This window comes from Geotrypetes seraphini, chromosome 3, assembly GCF_902459505.1.
Source record: "Geotrypetes seraphini chromosome 3, aGeoSer1.1, whole genome shotgun sequence".
In the NCBI taxonomy this organism is placed as follows: domain Eukaryota; kingdom Metazoa; phylum Chordata; class Amphibia; order Gymnophiona; family Dermophiidae; genus Geotrypetes; species Geotrypetes seraphini.
In genome coordinates, this window is record NC_047086.1 from 387,184,994 (window position 1) to 387,212,556 (window position 27,563).

At 43.7% G+C, this 27,563-nt stretch overlaps 1 protein-coding gene across 1 annotated transcript in view; it reads left to right on the forward strand.

Moving 5' to 3' along the window:
- ABCG5 (ATP binding cassette subfamily G member 5) overlaps positions 1 to 27,563 on the forward strand; it is a 50,405-nt gene that overhangs the window by 6,769 nt on the left and 16,073 nt on the right. Inside the window, exons 2-8 of the mRNA XM_033937672.1 lie at positions 4,408 to 4,529; positions 11,818 to 11,951; positions 14,503 to 14,601; positions 16,015 to 16,147; positions 18,587 to 18,726; positions 20,371 to 20,500; positions 25,556 to 25,769. Coding sequence (XP_033793563.1) covers positions 4,408 to 4,529; positions 11,818 to 11,951; positions 14,503 to 14,601; positions 16,015 to 16,147; positions 18,587 to 18,726; positions 20,371 to 20,500; positions 25,556 to 25,769 — 972 coding nt within the window. The remainder of the gene's footprint in view (positions 1 to 4,407; positions 4,530 to 11,817; positions 11,952 to 14,502; positions 14,602 to 16,014; positions 16,148 to 18,586; positions 18,727 to 20,370; positions 20,501 to 25,555; positions 25,770 to 27,563) is intronic.

Genomic DNA, 27,563 nt, shown 5'->3' on the forward strand with positions numbered 1-27,563 from the left:
GAGGCACGAATAATGTTTTAAGTTCTCCTGCATCTGCTTTAAATTGGTTTGGCAAAAAACAAAAGGAACTGACCCCAAAATATCCACAGAGAAGAAAATCCAGAGAAAACAAAAAAAAAAACCACTCTGTGGAGTGATGATGTTCCTAAATGGCCTTTATTTGAAAGTGTCAAACTTCTGAAAACAAGCCAACATGGTTTCTGCAGGGGGAGATCGTGCCTAACTAACTTATTGCACTTCTTCGAAGGAATTAACAAAAGGATGGACAGGGGAGACCCCATAGACATCATATACCTTGATTTCCAAAAAGCCTTTGACAAGGTGCCTCACGAACGTCTACTCCGGAAACTGAAGAATCATGGGGTAGATGGAGACGTACATAGATGGATTAGAAACTGGTTGGCAGGTAGGAAACAGTGGGTAGGAGTGAAGGGCCACTACTCGGACTGGATGAGGGTTACGAGTGGTGTTCCGCAGGGCTCGGTGCTCGGGCCGCTGCTATTTAATATATTCATAAATGATCTAGAAACAGGGATGAAGTGTGAGATAATAAAATTTGCGGACGATACAAAAATATTTAGTGGAGCTGGAACTAAAGAGGAATGCGAAGAATTGCAAAGGGACTTGAACAAACTGGGGGAATGGGCGGCGAGATGGCAGATGAAGTTCAACGTTGAGAAATGTAAAGTATTGCATGTGGGAAGCAGAAACCCAAAGTACGATGGGAGGGATGTTATTGAATGAGAGTACCCAAGAAAGGGACTTGGGGGTAATGGTGGACATGACAATGAAGCCGACGGCACAGTGCGCAGCAGCCGCTAAGAAAGCAAATAGAATGCTAGGTATAATCAAGAAGGGTATTACAACCAGGAAAAAAGAAGTTATCCTGCCGTTGTATCGGGCGATGGTGCGCCCGCATCTGGAATACTGCGTCCAATATTGGTCGCCGTACCTTAAGAAGGATATGGCGTTACTCGAGAGGGTTCAGAGGAGAGCGACACGTCTGATAAAAGGGATGGAAAACCTTTCATACGCTGAGAGATTGGAGAAACTGGGTCTCTTTTCCCTGGAGAAGAGGAGACTTAGAGGGGATATGATAGAGACTTATAAGATCATGAAGGGCATAGAGAGAGTAGAGAGGGACAGATTCTTAAAACTTTCTAAAAATAAAAGAACAAGAGGGCACTCGGAAAAGTTGAAAGGGGACAGATTCAAAACGAATGCTAGGAAGTTCTTCTTTACCCAACGAGTGGTGGACTACTGGAATGCGCTTCCAGAGGGCGTAATAGGGCAGAGTACAGTACTGGGGTTTAAGAAAGGATTGGACAATTTCCTGCTGGAAAAGGGGATAGAAGGGTATAAATAGAGGATCCTGGATCTGTTGTGCCGCCGCGTGAGCGGACTTCTGGGCATGATGGACCTCAGGTCTGACCCAGGAGAGGCATTGCTTATGTTCTTATGTTCTTATGTTCCAAAGGTACACTGAAATCATCCACATAAAATAATTCCATCCACATAAGAGCCTTAAAGGACCTAGTCCGCTAGGGATACAGGACCCAACACGGTCCACGTTTCGACAAAAAGTCTTCTTCAGGGGTCCCTGGGGGTCCTTTATAGGTGAATATGTGGGAAACAATTATGTGGTGAGCCGGAAGTGAGACACTGCTTGCGTTTGCAATAGAAAGGCAAATAGCCCTACAAGGATAACCAGAAATGGTAATTTATTTGCCTATTCAAATTGCCGATGATCGAGATGGTGTGGAGCTAAAGTAGAAGGGGAGACTTTTTTTTTGATACAGCCTTTGGGCGAAACATGTCGGAATGACAGGTCCCTTCCCCATAATTACTGACAAAGGGAAAACTCAGAAAAAGAAAAAAGATATGTTGAAAGACTAATTACTTATTTACTGAAGTATGGAATAGAGGTCTGCACGGGAACGGGGATCACGGAGATCCCGCAGGTTCCCCCCCTAGCCCACGGGACTCCCACGGGGACGCCCCCTGGGCTAGGGTGGGATTTTGGCGGGGACAGGTGGGGACGGGTGGGATTTCTGTCCCCGCGCAACTCTCTAGTATGGAAGCACTAATGCACTAAAGCACTTGATATAAAACACAACGGTTTGATGAGGAGGCTAGTGCCACATCGTATTTGAGGACCAATGAATAAGTAAAAAGCTATAAGAAAACATGCTGTGAAGTACTGTTTTTGGAGAACACGAGTGATAGTATAACAGTACAAAGGATTGCTGGACACATGACTTATCAAGCAAGTCAACAGCAGTCCTGGTTAGGTAATTACATCAATGGAGTCAGGTTGACCTATGGCGCATTCCGGAAAGAAATTAAGACTGCATTGTTTGACAGATTTATTTCCTAAACAGAAGTCATACTAAATGTAATAATTCTATTCTGACTATTTTTGAGAAACGTTGTACTTTTTCCTATTTGTATTTCGCTGATTGTCCAGCTCTCTTCAGTGTAAACCGCCTAGAAATCATATGATTGTGGCAGTACAGAAGAATAAAGTTATGTTATGTAAGGGTCGGGGGGGGGACATTACTGGTAATTTGGGGGACTCTTTTCCTACTGGCCCGTGGGCTATATCAAATTATACCAAAATCAAAGCCTAGTTGTACATTTAGCACATTTCCGCTTTGTTTTCCGATGATTTACCCAATAGCCACAAGTAGCTGCAGTTCAAAACATTTTTAGGATTCCCGGATCCAAATCAAATGTGGAAAATTGTGTTATGTACAAACTGAGCACCACATCAAATATGTTCTGGAGCAGGTGGCTTGAGTCTAGAGTAGAGGTCTGCATGGGAATGGAGATCGCGGGAATCCCACGGGTCCCGCGTGGGTCCCGTGGAAATCCCCCCTAACCCACGGGACTCCCACAGGGATCCCCCTCTGGCCCACGGGACTCCCATGGGGACCACCCTCTAGCCAACAGGACTCCCACGGGGATGGAAGGCTTTGGAAGCAGGGTTCGTCCATATAATATAATGGACACGTCAGCCTTAGTAAAAGAGGGGGTTTATAAGTTAATTACCTGAACGGAAAACAAAAAAAGGGTTCCACCGAAGAGATTCCACAAGGAAAACAGCAAAAGAAACTGTGGAATTGATGATCCTGTCAGAAGTAATTGCTGCTTTTTATTGGGATGGGCGGGGATGGAGGTAATTCCTTGCGGGGACGGGTGGGGACGGAGAGGATCCTGACGGGGACGGGTGGGGACGGAGAGGATCCTAGAGGGGACAGGTGGGGACGGAGAGGATCCTGGCGGGGATGGATGGGATTTCTGTCCCTGCGCAACTCTCTACTCCTCAGTCTCCATGCCTAGACTCTCTTGTAAATGTAGGGAGTCTGGCTCCAAGCTCCCTTCCGCGTTTTCACCAGCCTCAAGAGCAGAGCGAGTTCTCTCTTCCGAGGGCTCCCCCGCCCGTGGGGAGCTGGTAACCTGAGGACATGAGAGCGGCACTCTCATGTCGGGACTCAGGGTGGTTTCCAGTCCCGCCCATCCGATGCGACTCTAGCGGGAGAATCACCGACGGCTGAAGGGCACCGCTATGTTGCCCAATCCGGCTGCTCCAGAGCTCCGCGAGGCCCCAGCTGAGCTCTTTCCTCTCTGTTTGGGCATCTCCGTTCTTAGAGATAAAGTTTACCAATAAATGTCTAATGTATAGCGAGCTCACCGACGCATGACGCTCAGCTAAACTAGTCAGCAGCCATCTTGGATCCACGGCGGGTCGTTTTTGAAACTTTTAAAGTTGATGGTTGAGTCTGACTGTGGTAACTGACCCAACCTCTTGTAATGTAATCCAAACTTGAAGGTAAAGGCAGAATAGAAATCTGATTAACTTAATAATAATAATAATAATAACTTTATTTTGTATACCGCCATACCCAGAGAGTTCTAGGCGGTTCACAGCAGTTAATAAGATTACACACGAAAATAACATTGGAATTAACAATTTTTGGAATGTACATGTCGTTGAAGTTCACAGGCATTTAACAATTTTTTTTGAGAGTACAGGTCAATGAAGTCGACATAAAATACCATCAGTAGGAATATACAAGGAATATACAAGGAATATAATACAAGGAATATAGTACATGGAATATACAAGAGTGTACAATAGGTTTTTTTTTTTTTGTTTGTTTGTTTGTTTGTTTTTACAAGGAAAAAACATACCGGTCAGTGAAGTTAGTTGGTTTGGAGGGTACCTTGGGTGGGAAGGTGGAGGTTCAAGTGTACTGAAGGGAGTAGAATGTGTAATAACCAGAAAAAGGCAGCATACAAGTCCTATTCCCTCCCCCCCCCTTTAATTAAACCAACAAAAAGCTTTTCAGGCCATATCCATAGGTTCTTTCTTCAATATCACTCTCTGAATCAATTTTTTTATAGTGAGCATGTGGGGCCATGGTGGAACCTCAAATCCTACCGTCACAAAAAGACAAGACAAATTCTCAAGGATGTCTCTATTTATGTAGAAAGCGGTCAACTGATGGGAATTTTGGGGAATTCTGGTAAGTGGAAAATGTAGGCTACATATTCATTCATTCAATTTTCTATAGCATTCTCCTAGGGGGAGCTCAGAATGCTTTACATGAATTTATTCAGGTCCTCAAGCAATTTTCCCAGTCGGTCCTGGCAAACTCAATCTATTTAATGTACCTGGGGCAATGGGGGGATTAAGTTACTTGCCAGGATCAGAGGGAGCAGTGTGGGTTTGAACCCACAACCTCAGGGAACTGAGGCTGTAGCTTTAAGCACTGCGCCACTCTAGAAATCAAAATGTAGTAAAAGTGAGCCAAGTAAAGGACAGGGAAGCCATTGTGACATCACTGATGAGCAGGGCCGGATTTTCCTATAGGCTAACTAGGCTTCAGCCTAGGGCCTCAAGATCAAGAGGAGCCTACATTCAAATTGTTAGCAAAATTAAAATTACACTATTCTAAAAACAGTGAACACTAAAACACTGAACCGAAAATAAGGAGAAATTCTACGCTTCAGGATCGGAACCGGCTCCGGCCGCAACGGGGCGCCGACTCGGCTTCTCCCTTTCTTTTTCTCGCCCTGGGAGGAGGATCGTGGAGGGAAAGACGTCAGTCCGGAAACAGCTGGGCAAAGCCCAGCCCCACGGGGAGAGAGGCAAAACGTGGATCCGTCAGGACAGGGCGGCCCAGACTGGCATCGGGGGAGGGGGTGGGGGGTTTAATGGAAGGCAGGCAGGCAGGATGGCATGGGGGGGGTGTTCAATGGAAGGGGGATGGGAGGCAGGCGGGCATCGAAGGGGGGGTGAGGTGAGGAAGGACGCACTGGGGGCACTATGGACATAGGAAGGGGCAATGTTGTGTGTTATGTTTGATTAGTTATTGTTACAAGTACTATATATGGTGCTGAGAATGAGAATAAATGTCCAAATAAGTGTTCTCAACTTTTTTTTATTTATTATCCGTGTCACATTTTTTATAAAGGTTAGTACCAATAACAACATGTTTCATTTAACATATTGATATATATCACAGTAATGATGTATTTTATTATCTCTCATGTAATTTACAAACTTAAAAATGGGAGGTGAAAGGGCCTCATAAGTGGAATAGCCTAGGGCCTCTTTTCATCTAAATCCAGCCCTGTTGATGAGGTTGTCTCTTAGGCATTGGTGGAATGAGGCATTATGATGTCACAATACCAGCTCTGGTTATCAGAGGCTGAAACTTTTCACACTATTATTTATTCAGTTTTCTATACTGTTATCCAAGGGAGCTCAGAACAGTTTATATGAATTTATTCAGGTACTCAAGCATTTTTCCCTGTCTGTCCTGGTGGGCTCACAATGTATCTAATGTGGCAATAGGGGGACTAAGATTAAGTGACTTGCCCAGGGCGAGATCATTGTGGTCCTTTAATTAAGGCTGTGGCAAAAGCGGCCTTAGAGCATCCCTTGCGTGGATCTTTCCCGTGCGCTGCCGCTTTTGCCGCAGCCAGAAAAATGTCCAATTTTCTGAACTAATGGCCATTCACTAATTTTGCCACTAGCGCATGGCCATGAAAAAAACTTACCGCACAAGCCCCTACTACCATCTGGTTTGTAGGCTGTAAACCTCCCACACACACACACACACTAACCCTATGCCAGGGGTGTCCAATGTCGGTCCTCGAGGGCCGCAATCCAATCGGGTTTTCAGGATTTCCCCAATGAATATGCATGAGATCTATTTGCATGCACTGCTTTCAATGCATATTCATTGGGGAAATCCTGAAAACCCGACTGGATTGCGGCCCTCGAGGACCGACATTGGACACCCCTGCCCTATGCTAACGAATTAGCATGCAGCAGTGCCTCACATGCTAACTGATCAGTGCCGACACACCCACTCTCTTCCCCAAACACACCCCTCTACCCAGAAAATACAAAGATTATTTAACATGCGGCAAATTGTCAAATTTACCATGGGATGCCAGCACATGTCCCGCAATAAGTCTTATTAACAAGCAGTAAGCACACACTAGCACAGACATGGGCAACTCCGGTCCTCGAGGGCCGGAATCCAATCGGGTTTTCAGGATTTCCCCAACGAATATTCATTGAAAGCAGTGCATGCACATAGATCTCAGGCATATTCATTGGGGAAATCCTGAAAACCCGACTGGATTGCGGCCCTCAAGGAGGGACTTTGACACCCCTGCTTTAAACTGAGGAAATTGCAACAGGAGAGTACCACTTAACCATTAGATCAATAATGCAATTCCTTAAGTATTTTATTTATGTAGCATTTTACACTGTGCCAATAACAGAGTTTACTTTCTAGCAGTACTTTCTGTCAAAGAAGACACACCTCTTTGAGAGTTCTTTGACTCCTAATTCCTCTCACTTTGGGTTTTGCATCCACAACCCTATATGTCATATCTGCCTGTCCAAGGTAGATTGTAAGCTCTTCCGGTAAGAGACCGTCTATAAATGTCAGCCTACCTCTTCAAGAGCACTGTTGACTCCTAACTCCTCTTACCTTGGATTCTGCATCCCCAACCCTATATGTCATGTCTATCTGTCCAAGTTAGATTATAAGTGCTTCCGAGCAGGGACCATCTATAAATGTCAACCCACCTCTTTGAGAGTGCTTTCGACTCCTAACTCCTCTCACCTTGGGTTCTGCATCCACAACCCTATATGTCATGTCTGTCTGTCCGTTAAATTGTAAGCTCTTCCAAGCAGGGACTGTCTATTAAATGTCAAAATGTACAGCACTGCATACGCCTTTCAGCGCTATATAAGTGATAAGTAGGAGTAGAACATTGATCCCTGGATTCTAAATGTGGTGCCACAAATTATGCATCAAAATTTGGCATGCTCCAGGGGTATTCCATACTTGCTTGCATTCGCAACTTGTTTGACAGTTCAGCAGTTAATTGGCAACAATTAACTTATACACACACATCGTCCCAGTTGGGATTCTATAAAGATGCGTGTGTAAATTTTCTATGCGAAGCCAAAAAGGGGGCATGGTAGAGAAAGACCCGAGGAAATAATTTGTCCCCTTTTCCGTCCCCACGCATAATTGCGGGGAACCATCCCGCATCATTCTTTAGTCTATCTCAGGGGTGTCCAACCTTTTGGCTTCCCTGGGCTGCGTTGGCCGAAAAAAATGTTTTTGGGGCCGCGCAAATGCTGCAGCAAGACATAGGAGGGAGTCGGCAGGACGGTAAAACACCCCGGGAGCAGCGGAGGAAAACACTGCATTACCCTCGACCAGGGCTGCACAAAATACTTCACGGGGCTGCAGGTTGGACACCCCTGGTCTATCTCAATCTCGGTTCTTCTACACCAGCATTCTTTAATGCAAGGCTTGAGGGTCAGTAGTTGTGCCCATTCATATTCTTCCCTCTCTCCTTAAAGAGTGACATGGGGATGGGTTCCCGCGTGTTCTGCCCCCATTTCACGTGTGCAGTTTCTTGTTTAAAACAAGTATAAAGATTGTTCTAAGATGTGTACACAGCTCTCAGAGGTATTAGCTGCAGCTTGTGCAGGAGTCCACCTTCTTCATCTCTGGGAAAAAAACTGACTCCATCTTAGCCACCACAAGCTGAAGAGAGAGTTTGTCTCCCCAATCTGTTCCTACACTTGAAGTTTGCTGGCCTCCGAACTTGAGTCTGTTAGTAGGAATTCAAATTGGGAGAGAAGCTAAAGTACATATTACCTCTGCATAGGGACTATGCAAAACATTCCTGGCTTCCCCTACCAAGGATGTGCCAGTTGAGTGTATGGACTCTGTGAGGAAGCCCTGCTGTAAGATCTACAAACCGTAAGTGTTCATGCTTGTTCTAAATTGATATTGAAAGAGACCTGTTCAAGGAACACGGAGTCCAGGCTTGGTAATATTTAGGCTACAAGCCCAAAGAGTTAAACTGCTTGACTCTCATTCAGAGTATTGCGAGGTTAAGACACCGCGGTTTACCGTGGGGAAGAGGACAAATTATGTCCCGTATCATTCTCTAGGGCACAGGTGTCAAAGTCGGTCCTCGAGGGCCGGAATCCAGTCGGGTTTTCAGGATTTCCCCAATGAATATGCATGAGATCTATGTGCATGCACTGCTTTCAATGCATATTCATTGGGGAAATCCTGAAAACCCGACTGGATTACGGCCCTCGAGGAGGGACTTTGACACCCCTGCTCTAGGGCATAGTCACGGATCAGAGGTATTCCAAAAAATTGCACACAGAGTTATAGAATATGGCAGGTTTATACTAGGTTTTACATGGTGTAAATCCTCATACACCATTTACAGAATCCAGTTTTCAATGTGATGCACAAAATGAAATATGTTCAAAATATGATCTGCCCCCGCAAAGCACGATTATAGATGCAGTGGAATTTCCACGGATGTATCAGGGCATCTGCGCAAAAGTGGGAAAAGCATTAATGATGTAAACATGGCTTACAAGGGACCTGAGTTCAACATATTGCCTATGTTGACGCAACCTCCAGGTCTCCTTTCATTAAGAACATAAGAACATAAGCAGTGCCTCCGCTGGGTCAGACCTGAGGTCCATCGTGCCCAGCAGTCCGCTCACGCGGCGGTCCAACAGGTCCAGAACCTGTGCAGTAATCCTCTATCTATACCCCTCTATCCCCTTTTCCAGCAGGAAATTGTCCAATCCTTTCTTGAACCCCAGTACCGTACTCTGCCCTATTATGCTCTCTGGAAGCGCATTCCAGGTGTCCACCACATGTTGGGTAAAGAAGAACTTCCTAGCATTGGTTTTGAATCTGTCCCCTTTCAACTTTTCCAAATGTCCTCTTGTTCTTTTATTATTTGAAAGTTTGAAGAATCTGTCCCTCTCTACTCTCTCTATGCCCTTCATGATCTCTCTATCATATCCCCTCTAAGTCTTCTCTTCTCCAGGGAAAAGAGTCCCAGTTTTTCCAATCTCTCAGCGTATGAAAGGTTTTCCATCCCTTTTATCAGACGTGTCGCTCTCCTCTGAACCCTCTCGAGTATCGCCATATCCTTCTTAAGGTACGGCGACCAATATTGGACGCAGTACTCCAGATGCGGACGCACCATCGCTCGATACAATGGCAAGATAACTTTTTTCGTTCTGGTTGTAATACCCTTTTTGATGATGCCTAGCATTCTATTTGCCTTCTTAGCAGCCACTGCGCACTGTGCCGTCGGCTTCATTGTCAGGTCCACCATCACCCCCAGGTCCCTTTCTTGGGTACTCTCATTTAAAAACATCCCTCCCATCGTATAGTTGTACCTCGGGTTTCTGTTTCCCACATGTAATACTTTACATTTCTCAACATTGAACTTCATCTGCCATCTCGTTGCCCATTCCCCTAGTTTGTTCAAGTCCCTTTGCAGTTCTTCACAATCTTCTTTAGTCCGAGCTCTACTAAATAGTTTGGTGTCATCCGCAAATTTTATTATCTCACACTTCGTCCCTGTTTCCAGATCATTTATGAATACATTAAATAGCAGCGGCCCTAGTACTGAGCCCTGCGGGACCCCACTCGTGACCCTCCTCCAGTCCGAGTAGTGGCCCTTCACTCCCACCCTCTGTTTCCTACCCGCCAACCAGCTTCTGATCCATCTATGTACATCTCCTTCCACCCCATGGTTCTTCAGTTTCCGGAGTAGGCATTCATGGGGCACCTTGTCAAAGGCTTTTTGGAAATCTAGATATATGATGTCTATGGGGTCTCCTTTGTCCATCTGTTTGTTAATTCCTTCGATTAAGAGATGGGGATTCACTTCATTCCCTGAAAGCCCTCACTGCACACCACTGAGGCATACTATGTGTTGTGCAGCTGTTATGCAAACGTAGGAAATTTTAAATAATAGAAGACTATTTGGAGCTTTGCATCTTCTTTTTGCACTGATTCACCATTCTCCTGTCAAATACACAGCATAGTTTTGTAAGACTTTAAACAATTCTTAAACTGGTTCAGGCAGTATGGAAGTTTGTCACCTCAGATTACATCCACCTCAGTTCAATCCACCTCAACCAGACATAGGAGAACTCACGCACCATTCACACACCCTCCAACCAAAAACGTCAAAAGAAAAAAACACTTCGACAACCTCCTAGCCACTCAAGCTGCAACACTCGACCCCCAACTCTACAACCTATTGACCTTGACCACAGACTACAAAACCTTCAAAAAAGAAATAAAAACCCTTCTAATCTAATCTAATCCTTAGGTTTGTATACCGCATCATCTCCACGTTCGTAGAGCTCGATGCAGTTTACAGTAGGAGAAATAGGAAGGAACTACAACAGAGGGTTAGAGGTAGAAGTGTGAAGAAAATTTAGAGGACTTGGGATGCCAAGATATAAGAGTTTCCTTGATTCCTAAGTTGGAGGGAGACTTACATTTTTTGAGAAAAGCAAGGTTTTCAGATGTTGGCGGAAAACTTGGAGAGAGCTCAAGTTCCGAAGAGGGGAGGTAAGGTTGTTCCAGAGCTCAGTGATTTTGAAGTGGAAGAAGGTCCCTAGCTTTCCTGTGTGGGAAATGCCTTTTAGCGAGGGGAAGGATAGTTTTAATTTGTGGGAGGATCTGGTGGTATTAGGGTTTGAGGAATTCCAAGAAAGAGGGATAAAGGGAGGGAGGATACCATATAGGATTTTGAAAGTTAAACAGGCGCATTTATAGTGGACCCTGGCGATTATCGGAAGCCAGTGGAGCTTGGCCAGGAGCGGGGAGACATGGTCAAATTTACTTTTAGCGAAGATGAGCTTGGCCGCGGCATTCTAAATCCGTTGGAGTCTGTGGAGGTTTTTCTTAGTTAGGCTTAAGTAGATAGAGTTGCAATAGTCCAATCTGGAGAGGATGATGGATTGGACAAGGAGGGTAAAATGTTTTTGATGGAAGCAGGATCTAACTTTCCTCAGCATGTGAAGGCTGAAAAAGCATTTTTCATTCATAAAACACATAAAACCGAAGTAACGCAATCAGAAATGTCTCAAGCATCAACTGCAACTACTCCATATGAACTTCCAATATCATGACAACTCAGATGTAATCCTTAACAACTCAAAGAAATGTACAAACTACTCCCTAAATACTCTCAATCTCTGGACAATCCGTTTGTAATCCACCTTGAACCGCAAGGTAATGGCGGAATAGAAATCCCTAATGTAATGTAATTACAAACTCCTAGAGATAAAAGCAGAGGGAAGACTTTCTGCACCATGTTTTGAAACTATAAACCGGGCAAGGCTTTTTTTGTCAAAATTAAAATGAGCATTTTTTTTTTCTGTGAAGTGAATTGCCTTTCAGAATCCATAATTCTGTGTTTCTCTAGGATCTGGAAAAACAACTTTGCTGGACGCATTATCTGGAAGGATAGGAAAGGGGACTTTTCTTGGTGATGTATATGTGAACGGACAGAAGCTGAAGAAGACGCAGTTTCAGAACTGTTTTTCCTATGTCTTACAGGTTTGTTTTCTGCTTTCACCCCGCCCCTGTTTGATTATATCCATATATGTATGAAATCAACTAGAAGACCCTCATCCCTTCTGTTCTCGAACCTTCGCACACCTGCTTTGAGATCTTAAAGGCCAGGTTATAGCGGTCTGCAACTGAAACTGACCACCACTGCGACATATTGTTCTTTACGGCTAACTTTCCAGCACCTACCATGGTTCCATTAGTCTCATGTCTCCAGTTAGCTGAGAATATACCGCTGTTACCTTAATCTAATGCCTCGAGTATATTGTGAATGTACCCTAATCAAATGACTCCAGTTCACTGTGAATTACCTCTGTAACCTGTACTTCTTCTAACACCTACCACGGTCTCTTTAGTCTAACACCTCCAGTCTAGTTGTAAATGTACATATATAACCCTTAATCTAATTCTACAGTATATTATGAATGCTCCCTCAATCCACTGTTTCCAATATTTTGTGAATGTAACACTGTAACATAAGAATAGCCTTACTGGGTCAGACCAATGACCCATCAAGTCCACTAGCCCGTTCTCACGGTGGCCAATCCAAGTCATTAGTATCTGGCCAAAACCCAAGGTGTAGCAATATTCCATGCTACCAATACAGGGCAGTCAAATATGAAAAAGGGGACAAGTAACAAACAATGTAACAAGAGTGATAAAATACATATGTTGAACTGAAAGAAAAAAATCACTCCGTGGACCTATTCAAAGTATTATATGGATGATATAACAAAGTTCACAGGCTTGCTCAGAATCATGGAGGGGAAAACTGGGGCGAATCCCAGGAAAAACCGCCTCACAGCCCAATCATCGCATGGAAAGTAAACCAGACGTTATATCATTTCATATGTAATGTAATGTAATGTAATTTATTTCTTATATACCGCTACATCCGTTAGGTTCTAAGCGGTTTTCAGAAAATATACATTAAAATTATAAGTAAGAAAGGTACTTAGAAGTTCCCTAACTGTCCCGAAGGCTCACAATCTAACTAAAGTACCTAGAGAGTAATAAAGTGCAAAGTAAGGAAATAGAAAAAATGATAAAATAATCAATCTAACAAAACTGTGTGCTTTGAAAGATAGAAGAGAAGAGAGAAAGGAATAGATGCAGAAGGAGGAACCGTTGAAAAAAAGAATTCTGGAGAAATTTAAATGATAGAAATAGAAAAAAAAAAAAACTTAACTTGCGGCTTGCGAGTTCCGACATGCATGTTTCGGTCCTGCCTCAGGGAACACACAGGAAAAGTTAGAAAGAAACGCTCATGCGATGGGAGATTCCAACTAAGGACTGTTGTCTCACATAGAGAAGCGCGTATAGCGCGGTTTGACTGCTTTGACAAGCTGCAAGTTAAGTTTGCCTAAGTTCTTTGGCCATAAGCTTAGTAGACCGTAGTTTTTTCACCCCGTAAAAACACCTATGAAATGATATAACGTCTGGTTTACTTTCCATGCGATGATTGGGCTGTGAGGTGGTTTTTCCTGGGGTTTGCCCCAGTTTTCCCCTCCATGATTCTGAGCAAGCCTGTGAACTTTGTTATATCATTCATATAATACTTTGAATAGGTCCACGGAGTGATTTTTTCTTTCAGTTCACCAATACAGGGCAAGCAGTGGTTTCCCCCATGTCTTTCTCAATAACAGACTATGGACTTTTCCTCCAGGAATTTGTCCAAACCATCATCCGCACTTACCACATCCTTTGGCAACGCGTTTCAGAACTTAACTATTCTCTGAGTGAAAAAAAAAATTTCCTCCTATTGGTTTTAAAAGTATTTCCCTGTAACTTCATCGAGTGTCCCCTAATCTTTGTAATTTTTGACGGAGTGAAAAATCGATCCACTTGTACCCGTTCTACTCCACTCAGGATTTTGTAGACTTCAATCCTATCTCCCCTCAGCCGTCTCTTTTCCAAGCTGAAGATCCCTAACTGTTTTAGTCTTTCCTCATACGAGAGGAGTTCCATCCCCTTTACCATCTTGGTCGCTCTTCTGTGAACCTTTTCTAGCGCCGCTATATCTTTCTTGAGATAAGGAGACCAGAATTGAGTGCAATACTCCGTTCTGGGCCCCTGTGGAGGACAAGCTAAAAAAAAAAAAAAAATCCCCCAGCTCTAACCCAACAATGATACCAGCACTGTAGACAAGGTATAAATGATGGGGAAATCGGGGTGGGGGAGGGGGGGAGGTAGTAGAAGGGAGTTTGTGAGGTTTCTAGACCGTATTTTTCTTAATTGCTAAATTTGAGCTTTGGTTTGCCCATCTGTATAAGCTGTACCTTTGTAATGTTTGACTCAATAAAAAAAACTATTTGAGCATAAATGTTGGGGGTGCATGCCTTCTTAGCCTCCCATCTCAACAGCTGGGAGTGGAGCAGCAAACACACCATCGCCCAACAGTCAACCTCCAGAGTGGTATATGAACCACAGAAAAATCACAGTGCCATCTTCCTATCCCTATTATATAGAGAGACACTTTTAAACCGCACAGATATATCATTAAAATAATAACTATACTATTTTTGGGTGTATTTTTCAGACTGATACATTACTAAGCTATCTGACCGTACAGGAGACTTTGACCTACACGGCTTTACTAGCACTCCAGAAGCACTCCAGTGTATCTATCAGAAAAAAGGTTTGTTCCATGCCAGCATTTATTTTATGGTGAAAATACTTGCGAGGTGGAAGAGTCTGAACTGAGGATGGACTCTCTCTGATCTTTTGGTTGAAACTGATATGAGGAGTTGGTGCCCTGCCATCTGTCACCACGCCGCATCCGCCCATGGGCAGATGCCCTCCAGATTTGCCCCCCCCCCCCCCATCTCAACGGTTTTCAAAACCTGGACAAAGTGCTGGGTTTTGAAAAGCCACCCAGATGCCCTGGGCAGTCTTCTAAAAAGAGAACATGTCCAGGCAAATCCAGACTTCTGGTAACACTGACTGTGGCAACGAACATCGGCCAGAGTCCAGATAACTTCTGGGTCCCCAGCCTGCAGAGTCCAGTGTCCTCCCTTCCCTTCCACTCACCCCAGCGAGCTCTAGTCATCATCCTTCCCCCAACCCCACCCCATGGCCCCCTCCCCTGCAACGCAATTGCTGGACCCCTTTCCCCTCAATACATTCCTGGCTCCCAGCCCCTCCCACCCCAAACACATTCCTGGCCTCCTTCGATGTTCGACATATTCCTTTCACTTTGAAAATTGCCTACGGAGAAAACTTCAGCAGACATTTACACCTGGATTTTCTGTGGGTACTTTTTCTCACCCACAACACTGCACAGAGTTTTGGAACTACAAACCACACGTGTGCTTACAATTCCCACCGTAGCTCTGCTCCAGGAATTTTTCCACTGCATGCAGGCAGAGCTCCAGCTCATAGAATTTTTAATTCCTGGAATAATATCAGATTGAGCATCGTCTTTTCCATCCATAACAATCTTTGATCTCCTGAAATTGCAGGCCCCTCTCATACTCGAAATACCTACCTGTTTTCTTTTCCCTCCCCGAAGGGCTGCCTCTACAAAAAATTCCTCGACCAATCCCTAGCATTCCAAGCGGGCAAATGGAACAAATGCCTCTCTACTCTCATCTCCAATCCCCCCCCCCCCCATCAAACTTTCAGGAAGTTAACTAAAACCTACCTTTTTGACAAATTCCTCTGAACGTTCTCCGCTCCTCCTTCCTCCTCCTCTGACCTCGACTCTCCCCCAGACTCTTTACAGCTGTATGTAACACTTCTATTTGTAAATCTGCTGTATGTAACTCATAGCAAACATAACTACTCCGAATATATTACCTACCTGCAAAAATTAACTTCTCCGTAAATGTATCGTCTAAAATGTAAATTTAACTTGATTGAAAAATGCATTGTCTAAAATGTTAATGTAACATTAACGAAATTGTAACTTCGCTGTAATTGTACAGTCTCTTCTTCTGTTAACCGCATAGAACTTCCATGGTAATGCGGTATACAAGAATAAAGTTATTATTATTATTATTATTATTATTGGAAATTCAAACTAAGCAGCTCTTATCTATCTGGTTTTCAGGTAGACTCTGTAATGGCGGAGCTGAGCCTCAGCCACGTCACCAGTCACCTAATTGGAGGCCGCGTTTTCAGTGGAATTTCTGGCGGAGAGAGGCGTCGCGTTTCGATTGCAGCGCAGCTGATACAAGATCCCAGTAAGTCCCACGGCTCAGTAGAACTGAGTGCCTGCACCTAGGCTCGGTGGCAGTGTTGTATGTGTACACAGCTATGGAAAAGACTGGTGCTTGACTTCTGAGTCAGGTCTATTTTTATATACCACTTATATCCTAAGTGGTTTTACATTCAGGTACTTTATCATAATTCTCTATCTGTCCCGGTGGGCTGAAACGCTATCTAGTGTACCTGGGGCAATGTGGGATTAAGTGACTTGCCCAGGGTTACAAGGAACAATGAGAGATTTGAACCCACAACCTCAGGGTGCTGAGGCTGTAGCTCTAACTACTCTGTTTCCCTGAAAATAAGACACTGACATATTAATTTTGGGCCCAAAAAAGTCACTAGGTCTTATTTTTGGGGAGGTATTATTTTTTTTCATGTGCAATGATCATCTCTCCTTTCCTCTCCTCCACCCCAATTCTTCCTATTTCCTTTCTCTCCCCCATATGTGCAGCATCTTTCCTCCCCTCCCCTTGTGCAGTATCTTTTTATCCCTCCCCCTCCCTCCCATCCTTTATGCAGCAGAATCCTTGCAGCTTATATCCCTCCCTTCCTCCCATCCCCCCTGTGGAGCATTTTTTAATCCCTCCTATCCCGATTCTGTAACAGGGCACCTCTAATGATTTAGGCGGCCTTCAAAAAAATAGGCGCTATGCATGTTAGGCGTGGGCGTGGCTACATATTAGGCGCCTTCTTACAGAATCGCTGCTCTTAAGCGTGCTTAAGCGCTCACATGGGTGCCTAACTTTTAGTCGTGCCTAGAGCTGGCCTATTTCTTGGGCGCCTTCAAAATAGGTTCTGCTCAGCGTGATTCATTAAACCACACCCAATTTTGCTTGAATCGCGTTGAACAGTGTCTAACTTTTGGGCGCTTCTTATAGAATTTGCCCTTTAATCCCCCATTGCCCCAAGTACATTAGATAGATTGTGAGTCCAACGGGACAGATAGGGAAAATGTTTGAGTACCTGATTGTAAACCACTTAGATAACTTTGATAGGCCGTATAAAAATACTTAAAATAAATATAAATAAATTCTGGTCTTTATCCATTGACCCGAGCTCTCAGCATCTCAGAAATTAATATCACAACATTAACTCCCAATGTAAATGTAATCAATTGTCATTGTAAAATAATAGATTTCTAGCCCAGCCTTAAATTTATTACAATTTGATCTCCAGCTGTGTTTCTTTTGGTGTAAAGTTAACATTTTAGCAGCTCTGCCTAAAATATCTTTTGCATGTCTTTGAGACCAGAAATATTTTCCTTTTTTTTTAAATTTAGGATGTTTTGCTTCCTTTTTCACAACCTTGCACGGCTTTGCTCACTTTGAGTGTCCCCTAAGCCAACGAGAACGACTTCACCTGTTTATGTCACTAATTCCATGGTAAACCAAAGCAAAAAAGGGACATTTACAGAAAATAGAAATGTTTGCAGGATTTAAAAGGAGGAAAAAACCCGCCTTGCCAAATTTTTAGGCAAGTACTAACAGCTGGGCAGATGTGCTGAAAATCCCACAACACTGCTCAGGCGAAATAGTTTCATGTAGAGTTTTCCAAAGACCAAAGGTCAGAATTATATATTTTTAGGATTTCATTTTTCTTAAAAAAAAAAAAAAGTCCCACAATAGTTATTTGTGATACACATACAATATCCTTTAATCTACTTTTGAGACACTCAGTAAACCATGTGGCTAAAATTTTACTAAAGCTATAATATGAGGAGCCACTGAAAAGTTCTCAGCCCAACCGAGAAGAGAATGATGTGGAGCCATGAAACTTACAAGTTATTTCACACTTCTCTTGACACTTTTTGTTTCAATGAGGCAAATGCATCTAGTAAATGGGCACAAGCGGAGGGAAACCAAGCCATTGTGACATCACCGATGAAGTTGGCTCATAGGCATTGGTGGAATAAGGCATTATGACATCACAAGACTAGGGGGCAGCGGAAAAGTTCTCAGCCCAACCAAGAAGAGAATGATGTGGAGCCATGAAACTTACAAGTTAGTCCACACTTTTCGTTTCAATGAGGCAAATGCATCTAGTAAATGGGCACAAGCGGAGGGAAACCAAGCCATTGTGACATCACCGATGAGGTTGGCTCATAGGCATTGGTGGAATAAGGCATTATGACATCACAAGACTAGGGGGCAGCGGAAAAGTTCTCAGCCCAACCAAGAAGAGAATGATGTGGAGCCATGAAACTTACAAGTTAGTCCACACTTCTCTTGACACTTTTCATTTCATTTAATATTATTGAAATAAAGTGTCAAGAAAGGTGTGGAATAACTTGTAAATATCATGGCTCCAAGTCATTCTCTTCTTGGTTGGGCTGAGAACCTTTCAGCAGCCCCTCGCATAGAATCAATTTATTCATTCTCATGAATGTTCCAATGACTTCTGCGTTGTCTTTCCAGAGATTATTTTGCTTGACGAGCCAACAACAGGCCTCGATTCCATGACTGCAAACCACATTGTTACGCTGCTTTCAGAGCTCTCGCGCAAAGGCAGGATAGTTATTATTTCAATCCATCAGCCTCGTTCTGAACTTTTCAAGGTGAGGAAGTGGTGTGGCAAGTGTCGTACCGGTAAGTGCTTTTGGCGATGCGCCAATGGGAAATTTAGCACATGAACGTTACTGCCAAACTAGAAAAATCGGCCACTTCCCAGCAACACTACAAGTTGTCTTAGCGGGCAGGAAAGAGGTGCGAGTTCGGGGTTCCCGGTCCATAGTCGGGTTTTCAGAATGATCACAAAGAATATGCATGAGGAATATTTTTAGACATTGAAAACCAGGCATGCAGAATACACCTCCTTGTGAAAATCCTGGACACCAGTCTGGTTTGTGGTCTTCCCTGTTCTAGGTCGATCTATTGGAACTAATTTCCAACTGGTTGGTTTGAACTATAACTAAAATGCTCCATTTCCTGATGCCTTGCAGATGGGTGGAGGAAAGGAGTGGCCTAGTGGTTACAGCAATGGACAGAAAACTAGAGTTCCAATCCCAGTTCTACTACTGACATTCCCTGAGGCTTTGAGCAAAGTCGCATTATCTCCTGAATGATTAGACTGTAAGCTGTTTGGGGCTTAATCTTTTATACCTGAAAAGATGCTGTTAGCTCAAGAAAGAAGAGAAGACCCAAATGTTCACAGGAAAAGAAGAGCAACACAAACAAACAAAACTGTGGAAATCCAGTGTTCTTGATGCTTCCTTTATTCAGTTAATCCTTTCGGCAAAACACGCTTTCCTCAAGGATTCAAGATGGCTTGACAAACTAAACTAAAACCCGCCAAAGAGGCACTAAATCTGAGCGGGTTTTAGTTTGGTTTGTCAAGCCATCTCTGTTCCACATTTACAAAGGTTCGGGAAGGGGTAAAACGCGGACCTGACGGACCTCGCGGATCTAGACCCGTACGGCCTTAAAAATCTGAGGTCCGTGTCGGTCCGTGTCCGTGGCGCTTGTAGTTTCTGTCGCTGACAGACCTTGATGAGATTTTAGCGCTGACGGATCCGTCTCAGCATAGGGAGGGAAAAGTGTTAGGATCTGTCAGTGCTAAAAATCTCTTTGAGGTCTGTCAGAGCCAGAGACTCGTGCTGGAGTTTGGAGACCTCTTTTCCATAACCCACGTCCAAAACCTATGTCCCCGCTCTCTTGGCTTCTGCTCTGCCGCTCCAGCACGAGTCTCTGGCTCTGACAGACCTCGAAGAGATTTGAGCGCTGACGGATCCTAACACTTTTCCCTCCCTATGCTGAGACGGATCCGTCATTGCTAAAATCTCATCAGGGTCTGTCAGCGACAGAAACTACAAGCGCCACGGACACGGACCGACATGGACCTCAGATTTTTAAGGCCTTATGGGTTTAGATCCGCGAGGTCCGTCAGGTCCGTGAGGTCCGCGTTTTACCCCTTCCCCAAAGGTTGTATATTTAACATCTTGGATCTCTGAGGAAGGCGTGTTTTGCTGAAACACGGCCCGTGCTGGAGCCTTCAATGACACATGTGGACAGTGTATTTTAAAAGATGCGGTTAGCTGCCGTGAGTTAAAATTGTAAAAGTGATCTCATAATAACAAATAATATTATAGTCTGAATCCGGAAAACAGTTTTCTTAATTTTTTTTGAATTGTGAGAATATTATGCTTGTCAGTGCCGCACAGTCTCTACAAAAACCATATTAATGTGTCGTATTATTCCACCAGGTGTTTGACAAAATTGCTATTATGAGCTGTGGAGAACTCATTTTCTGTGGCAACCCTCAGGAGATGATAGACTTTTTTACAAATTGTGGTTATCCATGTCCGGAACATTCTAACCCTTTTGATTTTTATGGTAAGCTTTTCTTTTCTGGCTGAAAATCAAAACAAGAAGCATTTAGGAAAATATGCTCTTTTTTATTTTCTTGTAATTGCAAAAAAATTATACCATGATTACACAGGGGCCAAAAATTATACCATGATTACAGAGAGGCCAATTCTAGGCACTTCCAGTTGACACACTGATACTGCATGCTGATCATCGTTTCCATAACTGCATCTGTTGTATTGCACCTACGAGGGGCCGCTGAAAAGTTCTCAGCCCAACCAAGACGAGAATGACGTGGAGCCAGGAAACTTACAAGTTATTCCACACTTGTTTCAGTGATTCCAAATGAAAAGAAAAGTGTGGAATATCTTGTAAGTTTCATGGCTCCACATCATTCTCTTCTTGGGAAATACTCGGGAAACCAACCTATACAATCTTAGTCCTCAACAAACGATGGCTAGAACTATCAATCACTAAGTCTGTACTTTGTTTATTCCATTCAATCTGTAACATTTCTAATCATGGTAAACCGCAGAGAACTTCACGGTCCTGCGGTATATAAACTGTTATTATTATTATTATTCTCTTCTTGGTTGGGCTGCAAACTTTTTAGCGGTCCCTCGTATACCTCAAGGGCGGACTCCATACAAACAAAACCCAGGAAAATTCATTTGGAAATTACAACAATATTTTATACGTTGTGACTTAGACGATGTAAAGACACGTATAAGTACCCAAAAGGTATCCAAAGTGACCGGATAACCAATGCAGGGACAAAGTACAGACCCCCCCCCCCCCCGTGTTTCCTGACCATGTCACACCCCCACAAAGTTCAGGATAAAAATGTACATACCTGCCTCCGGAACATCAGTACCTGGCATAGAAGAGCTGCACAGAGGTGGCTTAAGTCTGGGGGGGTGGGCTAGTGAACCATAGAGAGGAGAACCCAGGCCCAAAAGTCACTCTAACCACTACATTCATGGTGAAACATGTGAGCCCACCTAACCCCCTCCAAACCCTACTATACTGCTATATAGGTGCCACCTGCAGCCATAAGGGCTATTGGGGTTGTAGACAGGAGGGTATGGTGGGTTTGGGGGGGGCTTTCCATGATCTATAAGGGAATTCTGTTGAGATGTTTATGTGGCACCCTTTTGTGATGTTCACAGCATGCCCTGTAAGGTGCTCCACTGCTCTTGTTCTGAACGTTTCAAACTTGGACAAATTTTTGGTCGAGAATGTGGTATAAAGACAGACATAGTGGCGCTCTAGACGATCCACTGCCTGGACGTACAGATAGATGATTTTTGAAAATAAAATATTTTGGATGTACTTTTTAAGATATATATATATATTTTTTGCTAATTGTTTTGCTCTTCTTTTTGAGAATGGACATTTTGCTGCTGCCGACTTTGGCCAACTAGCGACCTATGTCCAAATCGGACTTAGACGTTTCTTTTGATTATGCCCCTTCACGTATTCAATGCACAAACTGTCTTTATTCAAAGCCTTTACAAATTGTCTCATCAGGCCTAACTTTATATGTAGTAGTGATAGTATAATTATATCTCATGCTACCAAAGGTTCATTGATTACATTTTGTCCTCAGAGGCCAATCATTTTTTGCCCAATGCTCAAGTTTGGCTCTACTAGCCCAAAGGCATATCTACTATCCCACAACCATATCTAAGAAACTAGAGTTGATGTGGTCTATTCAATGCAATTTTCCTGAATCAGCACCCCAAATCCCCAGGAAAAAGGTCAAAAACCCAAGGCACGAAGAAATTTGTTTTTTTTTTTTTTTGTTGGCCTGTGTCATCAATCAATTTAAAAGTCATATCTATGAATATGAAAAGGTTTCAAATGCTTTCCAAAGGAAAATAGTGACCACAAAATCTTAAAAAGAGATGGTTGAAATATGAACTCAACTCCTTTTAACACTCTGCAATGAGAGGGCTTAGGATGAAGTTAAGAGGTGATAGGTTCCGGAGTAATTTGAGGAAATACTTTTTTACAGAAAGGGTGGTAGATGCATGGAACAGTCTCCCAGAAGAGGTGGTGGAGACAGAGACTATGTCTGAATTAAAGAGGGCCTGGGATAGGCACGTGGGATCTCTCAGAGAGAGAAAGAGATAATGGTTACTGCGAATGGGCAGCATTTGGCCTTTATCTGCCATCATGTTACAATGTTTCTATAACCATAAAGTTCTATGACATCACAATGTCACAGGTGTAAAGAGCCTTAACCAATAGGAAGAGGAGATGCAAATGTTAAGAGCTTTACCCAATAGGGAGAGGAGGAGATAGTGGATGTTGCAGATGGGCCGTTTGGCCTTTATCTGCTGTCATGTTTCTAAGTTGAAGAAGAGAGTTGTCTGATTTAAAATTCGTACGCATTGGAAATCTTAACAGAAAAAGATTGAGTTCTATATTTTGTGAATGGCCCTTGTAATAAAATCACTAAATCCGACAAATAAAGAGAGGCTTCCTCATACAAGATCTTAAAACCAATAACAAAGTCTAAATTGAATTCTTGCAGCAACAGGGAGCCAGTGCAATTCAAAGTAACAAGGTATATGTGTGTCATATTTAACTAATAATCCTTTAAACTCTTGTGAACCACACTAAACTCTTAAACACTTGGCTAAAGCACAAGTCGAAAAATCAGTCTGACAGTTGCATTTCGAACTACAGTAATCATACTGTAGATAGCAAATCAATGATTTCGAGCAGGTTATTAGGACAAGATTATAATAGTCAATAATATTATTGACTACATTAAAATCCTAAAGATCTCAAGTTTGAAAAACTTTCTAATAGTTCATTTTCTCTTTATAAAGAGAGAGGTTTATTTTATTTTTAAAAAATCTTTATTAATTTTCAAATTTTAACAGTGCCAAACAATTAATTTAAACATAAAAACTACAAATAAGGCACTTTAAATACACAATTAATGCATAAAACAATCATTTCCCCCCCCCCCATAACTAATAGATGAAGACATATTATGGAATTCTTAACAGAAAAAATTAAGTAATTTTAGTAATCAGAATACATTTCCCTCCCCCCACCCACCCTAGATGTGTAAGGAAATCTAATACAAGGAGAGATATATGACATTTGGTGCGATTCAACAAATAAAGAGAGAGTTTTTAATAGTTAATAGATTACTTCCACTCCCAGGATTTTAGAATGAAGATCCAGAATGAAATTATTTCCATCAAAAGATAAAAACATCAGTATATCTAGTGAGAGACCCAAGCCATAAAAACTTGGCAGCATGTGGTCATTAACACTGAAAATAGAAAAATCAGCCACTTTACCCCTCCAACAAAAGTGGCCTTGGCACACAGAAATGACCCATGTAAGGCCACTTTTGGCTGCAGTTTAATGAAAGCTGAAAACGACCACGAGGATGACACTGGAGGACCTTACTGGACTAGCACAAAACTGATCTCTTTTTAGATCTGTAATTCTAGGCCTTGAACATAAGTTGATGGCACTTAACTAATTTTGTAAAAGTGTCCCTAAGATATTTGTGCATGTAGCTTGCACTTACACGAGTATGTGATATGTTCACATGCGTGAATGGTAGAATGTATAAATATAGGTACACAAATGTCACAATGGGCACATCGCTAGAGAATTAGAAGAATGCTTTACTGGAGGCCTGCCTAAGCACTGGTATGCGGGCAGTGGAGTAGTACGGGTGAACGGTGCTTAGGGCTGTGGCGCCCCTCCCCTCCCCGCTCACTCCCCATTCCTTTTCCCTGTACCTTTTTTAACTTCCCAGAAGTGACATCAGGGAGAGTGCTGATGCCGATGCGGGGAGCAACCTCATGCTGGGGCAGTAAAAAATGTTATGGGGGGAAGGCAATTGGCAGGGGTGCGTGCAGCAAGGATAGGAGCAGGGTGGGGTGGGGGAGGGGGTATAGGAAGCTCTCACAGAGATTATATGTAGAGCCCCAAAAAATCAGCATCATAGAAGGCACTATTCTATAAGCCTTAAAGTTAGTCACGGTTTAAAGAATAACGCTTATGCCTGGGAAACGTGTCTAAATTTAGGCATGGAAGCCCTAATTCTGTAATAATGCGTTTAATTTAAAGCAGGGGTGTCAAAGTCCCTCCTCGAGGGCCGCAATCCAGTCGGGTTTTCAGGATTTCCCCAATGAATATGCATGAGATCCGTTTGCATGCACTGCTTTCATGGTATGCTAATAGATCTCATGCATATTCACAATGCGCGGCAAATAAGGCAAATAGAATGTTGGGCATGATAAAGAAAGGAATCTCGAGTAGATCGGAGAAAGTTATAATGCCGCTTTATAGGGCAATGGTCAGACCCCACTTGGAATACTGCGTCCAACATTGGTCTCCCTACTTAAAGAAGGATATAAAACTGCTGGAGAGGGTGCAGAGACGAGCAACAAAACTGGTGAAGGGTATGGAGAAACTGGAATATGAGGATAGACTTATAACACTAGGATTGTTCTCCCTTGAGAAAAGGAGATTGCGTGGGGATATGATCGAAACCTTCAAAATACTGAAAGGAATCGACAAAATAGAGCAGAAAAAACTATTTACATTGTCCAATTTGACACGGACAAGAGGACATGAAATGAAGCTAAGGGGGGGCAAGTTCAGGACTAATATCAGGAAGTTCTGCTTCACACAGAGAGTGGTTGACATCTGGAATACTCTCCCAGGGGAGATTATTGCGGAATCGACAGTCCTAGGCTTCAAAAGCAAACTAGATGCATATCTCCTTGAGAGAGGTATATAAAGATATGGTTGGCTATAAAATAAGCCAGGTGTATACCTGGCAGGGCCTCCGCGTGTGCGGATCGCCGGACTTGATGGACCGAAGGTCTGATCCGGAGATGGCGCTTCTTATGTTCTTATGTTCATTGGGGAAATCTTGAAAACCCGACTGGATTGCGGCCCTCGAGGAGGGACTTTGACACCCCTGATTTAAGGGACATCGCGATCCGCCCATTCCCCACCCATTTACATGCCCCAGTTTTTGAGTCGCGTGTAAAATTTAGACACACAGATCTCATATTGTTTGAAAACCATTTGCAGTTGATGTGACATCGGTGGACACCAGAAGCATAGTGCGTGAGATGGAAACCTACAACAGAGTTCACACCATCACATCTGCCTACAGGAATTCAGACTACTTTCTCCGCACTTTGGAGGCCATTGAAAATGCAAAGCACAGGAAAGACTTGCCACCTCTACCTTTTAAAAATCAAGATCCACCCAGTGTGATTTCCAAGCTGTGTGTCCTCCTACGGTAAGAAAATGTGTGTACAAACTATTTTACTTGGCTTGAAATTTTATTTTTATGCTGATTTCATATTACATTCACTGAGTAAACAATGCAAAAGATGGAAATACAGAATTAACATTCCAAAGAAATAGCTAAAACATAACCCCCCCTCCCCCCCACACACATACGCATTTTTACAAAACCATGCAAGAGGTTTTTAGTTCCGACCGGCATACGGAATGCTCTGACGATCCTAGAATTCCTATGAGTGTCGTAGCAGCACAGAGTGTTCCGTGCGCCGGCCGGCACTAAAAACCTCTTGTGCAGTTTTGTTAAAAGGGGGAAAGGGGAAGAAATCAAAATTCCAATCCTTCACCCACAAATTTAGTGGAGGAACCAAAAGGGGTTCATAGTCAGTCACGCGCGAGACACCAGCGCGCCGACAGTGGAGGGCAGACAATTCAGCGCAAGACACCAGCGCGCTGCGGGAAAATTTAGTTTTAAAGAGCTCCGAAGCGGGGTGTGAGTGGGGAACCCCCCCCCCCCACACACACACACACTTTCTGCATAGTGTTCGCACTGCTGTTGGGGGGGTTTTGGGGGATGGAACCCTCCATTATAGAGGAAAAAGGAAATTTTTCTGATTTTTTTCAGGAAAAGTTCCATTTTCTTTATATTGTGGGGGGTTGCACCCCCCCACCCCCCCCAACAGCAGCGTGAACAGTATGCAGTAAAGTGGGGGGGAGTCCCCACTCACACCCCGCTTCGGAGCTCTTTAAAACTAAGTTTTCCCACAGTGCGCTTGTTTCTTGCACCGAATTGTCAACGCTTGATTGTTGGCACGCTGGTGTCTGGCGCGCGATTGTCCGTTCACCCCAAAAGGAAATAAAATAAATTTACCTTTATCATGAAAGGTGCTACAACTGTCGTACAGCATGCTGGTTAAGGAACATCTGAGGGTGGCCTTACCAATGTTCAAACTATTCAAAATTCATCTTTATGGTAGCCAGTGGCATAGCGAGAGAGAGAGGCACCCAGGGCCCCCCCCCCATCCGCAAGCTCCTTCCCCGTCTCCTCCTGCAGTGCGCACGCTGATTCCCTTCCCCCGTACCATTCCTGACGCGAGCGGCAATCCCCAAGGTGCTGTTGTGCTAGCTTCATCTCTTCCTCCGACGTCACTTCCTAGGCACGGGTCCAGGGAGTGACATCAGAGGAAGAGCCGACCCTGGTGCGACCGCAGGTCGTGGGTTGCTGCTCATGCCAGGAACGTTACAGAGGTATGGGGGAAGGGAAGCAGCGTGCACACACGACAGTGGGGGAGAGGAGGATGGATGCCTGCGCCCTCACCGAGACGGCACCCAGAGCGGACTGCCCCCCACTTTTACTACGCCACTGACTGTCCATCTGAACACTGACTTCACTCAGTGTGGCTAAATGCCAACATGCCTCTTCATAACACATAATTTTAAGCACACTGAGGGATACATTCCCACTGTCATACGTAGCTCAGGAGGAAAAGCATGCACGTGGGTCTATGTTCTATATATGATGCGCAAAATATTGGCGCAGAAAAAGACGCCGCCTAGCTCGAGCCTATAAAACACCTCTGAAGTTATGCACAGTTTCCAGAATCACGCTTATCACCCACACGCGTGACTAACACGTAGGCGCACCCATTTAGGCCAGTGGAAACCAGGCCTTAAATACCTGCGCCGAAGTTGTGTGCGGATCAGGCGTATTTTATAACAGTGTGCGCAACTTTTAGGGACACCCACAATCTGTCCATGCTCCCTTTTTAAGAATCGTGCATTAGAATTG